This window comes from Microcaecilia unicolor, unplaced genomic scaffold (assembly GCF_901765095.1).
Source record: "Microcaecilia unicolor unplaced genomic scaffold, aMicUni1.1, whole genome shotgun sequence".
NCBI classification, from domain to species: Eukaryota; Metazoa; Chordata; class Amphibia; order Gymnophiona; family Siphonopidae; genus Microcaecilia; species Microcaecilia unicolor.
The window spans coordinates 8,652-20,991 of NW_021963624.1; the positions used below are offsets into that span (position 1 = coordinate 8,652).

General features: G+C 44.7%; 1 protein-coding gene across 1 annotated transcript in view; it reads left to right on the forward strand.

Annotated features, from left to right (window-relative positions):
* Nucleotides 1-4,115: 4,115 nt before the first annotated feature.
* Nucleotides 4,116-12,340, forward strand: part of LOC115459519 (erbin-like) — a gene marked incomplete at its 5' end in the record, with an annotated part of 31,791 nt that continues 23,566 nt past the window's right edge. The window contains one exon of the mRNA XM_030189334.1: nt 4,116-4,313. Coding sequence (XP_030045194.1) covers nt 4,116-4,313 — 198 coding nt within the window. The remainder of the gene's footprint in view (nt 4,314-12,340) is intronic.

Below are 12,340 nucleotides of genomic sequence, written 5' to 3' on the forward strand. Positions count from 1 at the left end.
TACAACGGCATTATAACATCCTCACGTCTGTTTTCCATACCTTTCCTAATAATACCCAAGATTCTATTCGCTTTCCTAGCCGCAGCAGCACACTAAGCAGAAGGTTTCAGTACTTCAGAAAAAGCTAAGGTTTCTGTCAAAGGTTTTAACCCCTCCCCCAGCTCCTGAAAAGCTCTCTGCTCTGTCAGTGGAGTATTATGGTCATTTGTTCCCAGGTGGATGATAACGTTTGTGTTACTCCTGGTGGCTGCGGAGCCTGGAAGGCATTTCATTTTGCTGGGCCCCTTGAACTGTGTTTCAAAGTTAATGCCTCTGACAATAGAATCCCCTAGCAGCAACAGTTTTCTGGTTTGAGATTCATTATTAATGCTTGGGAGTTGTCTTTTTTCTTGGGACACCTTCATTGCATTTTGCTCCACCTCGGTTCTATTTTCTGGAGTCTTACAGTGCTGTAATGGAGCAAAAGAATTTTGTAGGGTCAACAATTGAGGGTGGATACTTCTGTGCCACGTGTCATAGTCTGTCAGAGGCTACTGTGATACATCTATTCTTAGGTTGTTTTATTCTTTGAGGCAGTGGTGAGAAATTAGTTTGGTTCTGGGCAGTGATTTAATTCATCCAATTCTTGCTTTATTTTGCTGAACTCCTATTTTATACTAGCAAGCTGAAGACAGATATGACATGCTTTAGATGGCGTGCCTTGGAACTAAAGCACCACAGTTATTACACAGAATAAGTCATCTTGATTGGTTGGAATGGGTATAAACAGGTGTCCTATGATAGGGTTAACAGTCTGTAAGATTGCCTGTGTATGACTGAGAATGAAAGCCCATACGGTAAGTCCCAGTGAGTCAGCCAAGTTCTCTATCAAAAATGTTCTGCGGGAAGTAATGACATAGTTTCCTAAAATAATCAAATTCAGCTTGATAACAGACAAATTCAGCTAAAAACGAACTTTTATCCTGTAAATCTAAATATTCCCAATAATTATATCTTCAATGTGTATTCAATACAAGTATACCTCTCACTTTCAGTAGTTAATTTATTAATGGAGGGAAAGACTTCAGAACTTTGCTTTCTCATTATTCCCATATGTTTTATGAGCGTGCAGATTGTTTCGTATCCAGAGTGGACATATTGACTGTCATTAGTGGATATGTCGCAAGTTCCTCATTAGTCAAAAAACCTCAGATGAACATTGTTTTATTTCAAGCAGACTATCTTTTTGCTTGTATCTATTTAGGCTAAAGCCACTTATCTGAACTGCAACTGAAGCTGTGATGGTAGCTGAGTTAAAGGGGAGAGTTATATGCCCTCTGGGGAAAGAGAACTACCTCTTGTATTTGAGTGTAGTTACTTTAACAATGAGGTGTGAGCAAAATCTAAATAAACTAGTAGAAAAGTCCCGTTTCTGTTTTAAAGGAAATGGGCACTAGCAAGGTTTTATATGAATGTTTTTTTTGTAACCTAACAGTTGTTATAAAAGTGTTATAATCCGAAGGAATATCTGTGTGTCCTTGGTTTTTTATGTTTTTTTCTTTCCCTATATTAGTAATTCTGCCAACATGTTTGTCTTTGTGTTTGTGCATGAACTCATGTGTTGTGGTGGGTTTTTTTTTTTTTTTTGCATCTTCAAATTGTGGGATGCATTCCTGTGTGTGTGTCTCTCTCCATATCCTCCTCCTTGCACCATGCTCTTGCAGGACCACAGGGGTAGGCACTGTGTCAGAGTGTATGTGTGTGTGACAGAGACACAGAGTGTGTGTGTGTGTTTGTGTGTGTTTGTTTTCGATAGTGTGTGTGACAGTGACACACAGAGATTGAAAGACTGTGTGTGAGAGAGAGGGAGTGTCTGTGTGTGTGTGTGTGTGTGTTGTGTTTGGTGCAAGACTGGTTATGTGTGAGAGTGAGAGTGTGTGTGTCTGACAGAGATAGTGTGTCACAGAGTATGTGTGTGTGTGTGTGTGTGTTGTGTTTGGTGCAAGACTGGTTATGTGTGAGAGTGAGAGTGTGTGTGTCTGACACAGAGATAGTGTGTCACAGAGTATGTGTGTGTGTGTTTCTCTCCATATCCTCCTCCTTGCAGCATGCCCTTGCAGGAGCACAGGGGTAGGCTCTGTCTCAGAATGTGTGAGTGTGTGTGTGTGTGTTTGTGTGTGTGTGTTTGCTAGAGTGTGTGTGACAGTGACACACAGAGAGTGAAAGACTGTCTGTGTGAGAGAGAGAGAGAGAGAGAGAGAGAGAGCGAGTGAGTGTCTGTGTGTGTTGTATTTGGTGCAGTTTTTCCTTCCCCCCCCCCCCCCTGCCATTTTTAGCTGCACATAATACCCTGTAGAAGGGCAGGTTCCCTTTGAAGTATTGTTTTTCCATTGTAGACCTGTGAATTTGGCCCTATTTCCCTTCCCTTCCCCTCCCCTCCTTTTTGTGGCTGTACATAGCACACTTAGAGTAGTTTCGTTTTCATTTCTATGCTGCCTGTCAGTTGCCTCTGTCATGTCAGTAGGAGTTCCCTGTTCTATTACTGTTGTTTCTGCAGGGAGTTCTGTGAGCGCGTTAGTGTCGAGACGGCCGCACTCTCGCAGTCTTCATGGTTTTGTGAGGGTGGGTGGCAATTTAGTGATGGTGTTTCGGTAAGCCGGCTGTGTTGTTGGGACGGCCGGTGGCTCGCAGGCTGCGTGTTTTTGTCAGGGCGGGCGGCACTTTCTGTAAGGGGCTTCTGTAGTCCGACAGTGTTGTCAGCTGAGCTGTCAGTTTTGAGAGTGTGGTTCGCGATGTCGGCAGTGTTCCGAGCTGATCAGTTTTGTACTGTCGGTTACTGAGCGCGGCACGTTCAGGCGGGGTGCAGGCACTGTGGAGCCTTTGCGCGTGGCAGCCAGTCTCGAGCCTTTTTTTTGTTTTTTTCACGCGTGGCACTTGTTCTTTTTAGCAGCTGTTGACGTCATGTTATCTACACAGCCTACAGTCCTCCTTTCAATGCGGCACAGTCCCAGGCACAGAACGTTGGAGGTGAGAATTATTATTATAGATGGTTCTCTCTCCTTTCTTTCAGGAGAGTCTGTTAATTTTCCCATCACTGAAGTAAGGTTTACAGACCTGTAATTTCCAATCACATCTGTTATCTCTGTTAGGAAGAGTGACCACAACTGCCCTTCTCCAGTCCTGTGAAACCACTCTTGTTTTAAAAGATCTAATGAAATTTGTTAGTGAATCTGCCAAAACTTGCTAGAGCTCAGTAAATGGATTTTGTAGGGGTTTGGATTTAGCTCACAACTTTTTCAGTTGTAGCCTAAAGCAAGTTGCATTTGGGTACAGTAGGTATTTTCCTGTCCCTGAAGGGCCTAAAATCAGTTTTGTACATGATGCAATGGCAGGTTGTGACGCCCAAGATCACAAGAAGCCACAGTGGACATTTAACTTAGCTTCCTTGATTCTCAGCTTACTGATCTAACCATTAGGCTATTCCTCTATTTCATTCAGCCCCATGGCTTTGTCCTTTTCCAGTTTTGGTAGTTCTACACAAATGTTATTTGACTGAAAGGAGATGAACAATATACAGAAAGTGACAACAGGAGAGCAGAAATGCTTAAATTCTTTTCTTATCTTCAGTGTTCACTAAAGGCTGGCATGGATACATAACTGGAATGGGATAAACACAACATTCACAGGTCTGTGGAACTGCTGTCTTCTGTGAATGTGTGATATCTACCATATTCTTGTGTATATCCTTGCCAACCTTCAGTGAGCCCCTCTCCAAGACCACGGTCAGTGAACACTGATCAAAAGTATTTAAGCATTTCTGCTTGCCTGATGTCGTCGCTCTCTCAACACATTGTTCTTTATCACTTCAATCTTCATCTCCTTTCTCAGACATACTTGGAAAAGTTTTGTCACCTCAGTTAACCACTTCAGCTATCTTTTTATCTCTTGCAGTTTTACCAGATGTACTTCACTTTGTTCGTCTTTTTGATGGTGTATCAAATATAAGTTTGTGCTGAACTATGTTTTAATCTGTGTTTCTTTTGTATGACTTTACTCTGCCCAACAACTTCATCAAAAAATGGAGATATGAATTTGCTTTAGTTATTAAATTTTGTTTCTCAATCATTCATCTATAGTGCTTGAAAATGACGACAAAGCGGAACTTGTTTGTGCGCCTGGTGCCATGTCGCTGTTTACGAGGAGAAGAAGAGACCATCACAGCACTTGATTACTCTCACTGCAGCCTGGAACAGGTGCCTAAGGAGATCTTTACTTTTGAAAAGACTTTGGAAGAGCTCTATTTAGATGCCAATCAGATTGAAGAACTTCCCAAGGTATGTGTTTGATAGGTGTTAACCATTTCAGTTATACTACAGTGATAATCAGAATTCTCATGTTACCATGGATTAATTCTGAGCCCTTTAATGTGAAAATATGGTGTTTTAAATATGGGGTAAAAATTTAATATAAAAACAGAATAATTAGAATTGTAGAAGACTAACAGTGGGCCCTCAAAGAGTTTCTGTAATTCATTTTTATTTAGTGCTATTCAGTTACACTGTTTAATTATTGAACAGATGCAATCTGAAATAGTAACAGTGGTCTTGTTGCTTTGGGTAAGATGAAGTGGGAGACCAAAGAAGAAAAAAAGATAATAATAAAAATACTCTGCCCAAAAGGGCAGCAAGAGGAAAGAATACTTTCATATTAGTATATTTCAAACATAGCCTTGACTGCTCCAGAACTTCTTTATGTATTTAATTTTTTTCCATTTGCTTTTTAATTAAATGCAGACCTTCAGATAAGTATTTGCTCAATCTTTCCCTACCACTTTACATCTCAAAAAGGCAAAGTAATGTCTTTTAGTTGACTGATAGTGTATAATTTGAGCCTTGAGTGCTAATCACACTGGTGTTACAAGGGAACAGTTAAATTAAAATGATAAACCAGACTTCTGTGGGTTGCAATGTACAAGTTTAGTAATTCATTATTGTCTCCTGAGGGTGGTCTGATCATGGTTTCTTAGGAAACCTTAATTGCTTTCCTACATTTCTCTAATGTTTCTCTAATTCTCTTTTGCTGCATCAGTGAATCCCCCTGCATAATTTACTGTATCTGAACAGAAAAATAATTTGTTTATAATGCATTCAACATGCTGTTTGGAAGTCTTTCAGATGAAGATAAGTAGTTAGTTTGATCCAAATAGAGTAGCATATAATCTTGTATGAATAATGAAAATGGCTATCTTTTTTTTTTAATTTTTTAAATTTTTTTTATGCTTTTACATTTTTACAAAGACACAATAGTCTTTGAAGGAAAAACACCAAAATTATAGAAAATACAATCAGGAAACATTTTAGAAAAAAGAAGCAATTCTACTTGGTTAATTAGTTCACAATTGGAAGGTTCCTTGATGATACATTCCAAAGGAAGTTGGATTATAAAGGTAACAATTTACAAAACAAAATACAGGCAGTCTTCCCCTATAAACATCTGATCAGCTAAACATTTGGATCTACACCTATGCTACCCTGAAAGTTAAAAAAAAAACTGCGCAGTTGGAGAGGTTAAAAAAACATTTCTTATCTTTGAAAGAAAGAATACACTTACATGGAAATAGTAGTTGGAAGTGAGCATTCAATGATGAAACCTCTTGTCTCATTCCCAGAAATGTTTTCCTCCTATCCTGAGTCCATTTGGAGATATCAGGAAAAATCAATAAAAAATTAGGCTGGGCTTTTTGAAAATATAGTCTCAGTAAGGCTTCTTTATCTTGTAGGAATACAAAAGATACCAAGAGTGTAGCTCTAGTTTTAACTACTTTCTCCGATTGCTCCAATAAAGTAGTGATATCTAAGTTATCCAATGAGATTTCCTGTTTTTATTTATTTATTTATTTATTGCATTTGTATCCCACATTTTCCCACCTTTTTGCGGGCCCAGTGTGGCTTACAATATGATATGAATAGTGGAAATACAATTTGTTACAACTTGGTTATGGATTACATTGTGCAGATTATGCGAGACAATCGAAGTATCGTTGAGGAATATAACAATGGAACACAAACATTGAAACATTGGAAGGAGACAATGGGAAGCATAAAGGGCAATATTAAGACACGAAGACATATGGTATACATATTTCTGTGAGTAAAGGTATGAGTGATGTGAGATTACGGGGGATGAGAGTTCAGAAGTGGATGTATGATGCAATGGGAAGCTTAAAGGGCAATATTAAGACACGAAGACATATGGTATACATATTTCTATGAGTAAAGGTATGAGTGATGTGAGATTACGGGGGATGAGAGTTCAGAAGTGGATGTATGATGCATTAATGAACAGAGAGTGTGGACTTTGTGTTTTGGCTCTTTCCGTAAACTTTTTCAAAAAGATGGGTCTTCAATAATTTGCGGAAGGAAGCTTGCTCGTAGATCGTTCTTAAGTTGCGTGGCAGTGTATTCCAAAACTGCGTGCTCATGTGAGAAAAGGTTGATGCGTGTAGCGTCTTGTATTTCAAGCCCTTGCAATTAGGGAAGTGGAGGTTGAGGAAGGTTCGGGATGATCTTTTAGCATTTCTGGGTGGTAAGTCTATTAACTCAGACATGTAGGCTGGGGCTTCGTCGTGAATGATTTTGTGAACTAATGTGCATACTTTAAAAGTGACGCGTTCCTTGAGTGGAAGCCAGTGTAGTTTCTCTCATAATGGTTTTGCACTTTCATATTTTGGTTTTCCGAAGATGAGTCTGGCTGCTGTATTCTGGGCTGTTTGAAGTTTCCTCAGTATTTGCTCTTTGCAACCTGCGTATAGTGAGTTGCAGTAATCCAGATGGCTGAGTACAAGGGATTGCACTAGACTGCGAAAGACGGATCTTGGGAAGAATGGTCTAATCCTTTTCAATTTCCACATGCAGTAGAACATATTTTTGGTTGTGTTGTTTGCGTGAGTTTCGAGTGTTAAGTGGCGGTCGATAGTGACTCCAAGGATTTTTAGCGTTTCTGAGATTGGAAGGTTTAGGTTTGGTGTGTTGAGATCGATCGTCTTGTTTCTCTTTTTTTTTTTTTTTTTTTTTGTGAGTTCAAAATAGTTGCCATATAATATAACTTTTGAACAGGCGGAAAAGAATGTTCTGAGTACTTAAAATTCTCCTTTAGAAAATTTTGGGACATATCTCTTGGTGAAATAAGTCTTGAATAAGGGTAATTAAATATTTGTAAATTTCTCATTGCATTCTCTAGGTTTTCTATCTTACGATGCAATAGTAATCTATTCCCTGCAAACTGAGCTTGATTCTCTTGTAGTTTGGCCATATCAGTTTCCAACTTATTTTGTTTAGTGGAAATTGTTTCGGTAATGTTTTTGACCTCTCTTGTTTGCACAGAATTATTCAAAGAAACTGAAACAAAAGATGAACAGACATTATGCAGGGTTTCAAGGGCAGTCTGAATAGTTTCCAGCAATATTTCTTGTGGTCTTGTCAATGGTTAAATCGCTGAGGCACATAAATCAATCTCGTATTGAGTATGTTGTTGAAATAACTTCCCCCGATGCCTCCTCCGACACCATAGGCAAGATATGCTAAGTCCTTTCCACAGGCTGTGGAGACACGCTTTCGGAAGATATTTCACTCGACACCGCCAAGAAAGAAGCTCGCCTTCCCTTCGAGGCTTCGTTTGAATACAGTCTCGGAACTGTATTTTCAACTGGTTGTAGTAGTGGAGGGGTAGCTGATCCCGTGAGGCTAAGCCAATATTTGCTTTTTTAATCTGGGGCTCTTCCTAGCCCCGGATGCAGAGATGCCCGCAATCAGGGTAGAGACCGTAAAGGCTGTAATGGAAGTTTGACGAATGAGTGGAGATTCTGGCTTCGGGAGAGGAGGTCCCTTGAGCTTCCTCTTCCTCTTTGGCATGCTCAGCCTAGGTAAGTGATATTATTAAAGAATTATAGGAGTCCGTGGAAGAGCATTCGTTACAGCCCATCTATATCGACGCCATCTAGGAACCCTTTCTGAAAATGGCTTTCTTATTCAAATGGAGACCGTTAGTGGGGGACAAAATCGGTAACTTCTACTTTGTGTGATGATCTTAAGGTGGCCAAACAGGGAGAAAAGGCGATGATGAAAGCTAGAAGGATGCTTGGGTGCATAGGGAGATGAATGGCCAGTAGGAAGGTGGTGATGTCCCTTTATAAGACTCTTGTGAGAGCTAATTTATAATACTGTATATAATTCAGGAGACACCACCTTCAAAAAGATATAAACAGGATGGAATCTGTCCAAAGAACGGCTACTAATGTGGTCAGTGGTGTTCATTATAAAGCGTATAGGGACAGACTTAAAGATATCAATATGCATACTTTGGAAGAAAGGAGGGAGAGGGGAAATATGATAGAGACATTTCCTTGTCATCAAGCAGATGAAGCCATTACGTATGGGTTATGTCCATCAACCAGCAGGGGAGATAGAGAGCACTCAAACTTTCACAGTGCCCTCTTGGCCAGCTAGCTCCACTGCCTCTTCAGTATTCTCTATCTCCCTTAGCAGGGTGGCTGCAGCTTGTTCGAGCTTCAGAAAAATCTGCCGGGAGGTGGTTCCTGGCTTGCCAGTTGTTAACCGGGGTGTTGGAGGCTATAGCAGCTTCACTTTAAAGGCACATAGGTTAGCCCTTTCCCTGCCTTACCCATACCTCTGTGGATGTGGACATATTGCCTTGCTTTCCCTGTCCTTACCTACCAACAGTGGATGCAGGCATATAGGTTAGCCCTTTCCCTGCCTTTCCCACTCATCTGAGCCTCCGGAGTCTTCAATACCTCTGCTTTCCTCACAGCTTAAAAAAAAAAAAAAGTTGCGTCGCGTTTTTAAACGCAGAGACGCGGGAACAGAGGTTTTTGACCTGATTTTCAGCAGGATCGTAGTTGTACACTAGATCCTTTGAGGTAAGAGTGTTTTCCAACTCCTCCGGAGTGGGCCCGCGATCGGGGCGATTTTGGAGCGAAACCGCCATTTTGGATTTTACCGCCGTTTTTTCGGCGATGGCTGCGGACAATGTAAAGCGCTGTTCCACTTGTGGCAAGCGCAAATCAGCAGCAGGGCTCTGTAAATCGTGCTGTACTGGCGTAGGAGCCGACCCGAGCATGGCGAGCGATGTTTCTTCCCGCTCTGAGCTGGCATCGGGTGCCATTTTGCTTACAACGCATGGCGCGGCCTCCGTGGACACGGAGAGACCTGAGCCGGGTGGGGCACCTCGAGATGAGGTTATTTCAGGAGTGGCTAGCACCGGACAGGATTTGGGTGCCCAGGGTGAGATTTTCTCCCCGGATTTTGTGCTTTTGCTGCATAAAGCATACATGGTGAAAAGAGCCCTTCCTCAAGTGTCGCCTGAGGCTCCTCTGATTGCCCCCCCCCCCCCCCCCCCCGATGGATTCTGGCCTGGGACTGCCCTGTGAGGTTTTTTTTTCCGGATGCTTGGCCTAAAGATAAGCGCAGAAGGGTTAATTCCCCTTCAGATTGTGGTGCACCTTCCCCCCCCCCCCCCCCCCCCCCCCCCCCCCCCCGTGGTAGGGGTGTGAGGATTCGGAGAACTCTGACAGACGTTCTTTGTCTGAGGAACCAGAGTCAGGTGCGGATTTACCACAGGATCTGGATGATCCCTCCGTGGTGAGGATTTTCCACCGTGATGAGCTGCCAGCGCTTATTTCAGATACCCTGCAGGCCCTCTCGATTGAAGATCCTGACAGTGGCATGGCCTCCTCGGGTAATCCCAGGATGGCTAGTACCAAGAAAGCTGCTCGAGCCTTCCCTTTGCATGACTCCATCCTAGAGCTTGTTTCGGCTCAGTGGGCTGACCCCGAGGGACCTTTGAGAGTTTCCAGGGCTATGGGGCAGTTATACCCTCTGCGTGAGGGACATATGGCTCGTTTTCAAATGCCTACAGTGGATGCCCTAGTCACTGCGGTGACAAAGAGAACTACCCTCCCTGTTGAAGGAGGTGTTGCCCTGAAGGATGTTCAAGACCGTAGGCTGGAAACAGCATTGAAACGGTCCTTTGAAATTGCAGGTCTCACTGTTCGGGCGTCTACATGCAGCTGTTATGCTGTGAGAGCCTGCCTAGCTTGGCTGCAACCGGCAGTGGCTCAGCCCGGAGATGGAGCGGAGCCCTTCTTGGATGTGGCTCCGCGGATGGAGGTGGCCTTGTCCTTTCTGGCTGATGCCCTTTATGACCTTGTCAGAGCTTCGGCTAAACAAATGGCAGTAGCAGTGGCGGCTCGCCGTCGTCTGTGGCTACGACACTGGGCAGCGGACATGGCCTCTAAGCAAAGGTTGGTGAAGTTGCCTTTTCAAGGACTTCTCCTATTTGGTGAGGAGTTGGAGAAAATTGTGAAAGGCCTGGGTGATCCAAAACCTCAGCGCTTGCCCGAAGATAGGCAGAGGCCTTCCTCTAAGGGCCAGGCGGTCCACTCCTCGTACAGACCTCGCTTCCGTGAAGCTAGAAGGTACCGCCCGGGGCGTTCTGCTGGGTTCACTTCACGTGCCCGTGGTCAGCAGAGGAACTCCTTTCGCTCGGACAAGCGTTCCGCAGCCGGTGGCCCAAGAGCAGGAGTTCAGGGGTGACCCTCTCAATGATGGTGCGCCGGCCCTCTCCTCGATGCCGGTCATCGGAGGACGGCTTTCCCTCTTTGTCGAGGAGTGGGCCAAGATTTCCTCAGATCAGTGGGTTCTGGACCTGATCAGAGATGGATACAGAATAGAATTCAACGCCCCAGTAAGAGACGTGTTTGTGGAGTCCCGATGCGGTTCTGCCGTCAAACGGGCGGCGGTGGAGGAGACTTTACAAGGTCTGATTCAGTTAGGGGCTGTGACCCCGGTGCCTCCCACCGAGCAAGGCTGCGGCCGATACTCCATCTACTTTGTGGTGCCGCGAAAAGGTGGGTCCTTTCGCCCTATTCTGGACTTAAAAGAAGTGAACAAGTCCCTGAGAGTGGGGCATTTCCACATGGAATCCCTGCGCTCCGTCATTGCGGCGGTTCAGCCAGGAGAGTTTCTCACGTCTCTGGACCTGAAAGAAGCTTACTTGCACATACCGATTTGGCCCCCGCACCAGAAGTTTCTGAGGTTTGCGGTGTTGGGAAAACATTTCCAGTTCAGGGCCTTGCCTTTTGGCCTCGCCACAGCTCCCCGAACCTTTTCGAAGGTAATGGTGGTAGTAGCTGCTTTTCTCAGGCGAGAAGGTATCAGGGTTCACCCGTACCTAGACGACTGGCTCATCAGAGCAGACTCTGCAACAGAGAGCTTACAAGCTACAGCCAGAGTGGTCTCAGTACTGCAATCTCTAGGCTGGGTCGTCAATATGGCCAAAAGTCACCTGTCCCCTTCACAATCTCTAGAGTTTTTGGGGGCCAGGTTCGACACAATCTCGGGCTATGTGTTCCTACCCGAGCTAAGGCGGTGCAAGCTTCAGAATCAGGTCCGTCTGCTCCTAAGGATGCCCCGCCTGCGAGCTTGGGACATTGTCCAGCTGCTGGGATCGATGACAGCCACGATGGGAGTGGTACCCTGGGCGAGAGCGCACCTGAGACCTCTACAGTATTCCCTACTCCGGAGATGGTCTCCTATTTCTCAGGATTACCAATACAGACTTACTTGGCTCCCTGCGGCCCGTCTCAGCATGGAGTGGTGGCTCTCGGACAGCATGCTGCGGCGAGGAATGCCGCTGATGCTCCCCGTTTGGTGCCTAGTGGTAACAGATGCCAGCCTGAAGGGCTGGGGCGCACACTACAAGGGGAAGCATGCCCAGGGTCTATGGACACCCGAGGAGTCGGAGTGGTCCATCAACCGCCTAGAGTTGAAAGCGGTGTTTCAGGCGCTTCTGGCCTTTCAAGTGACCCTGGAAGGATTGGCTGTCAGAGTGATGTCGGATAACACGACAAAGGTGGCCTATATAAATCGACAAGGCGGAACAAGGTGCAGAGCACTAGCCGCGCAGGCCGAACTGATTTGCCACTGGGCCGAGCTGCATCTTCAGTGTCTGTCGGCAGCTCATATTGCAGGTCAGAGCAATGTGCAGGCCGATTATCTGAGCAGGCATCAGATCGATCCAGCAGAATGGAATCTGGCAGCCGAAGTATTCCTGCAGATCTATGCCAAATGGGGCAAGCCCGTGATGGATCTAATGGCGACAAGTGCCAATACCAAAGTCCCGTGCTTCACCAGCAGACGGAGAGATCCTCGCTCAGCGGGGTTGGATGCCTTGGCTCAACCCTGGCCTCCGGGTCTACTTTATGTGTTTCCCCCATGGCCCTTGATAGGGCGCCTGCTCTTGCGGATTCGGCTGCACCCAGGAGAAGTGGTCCTCATCGCCCCGG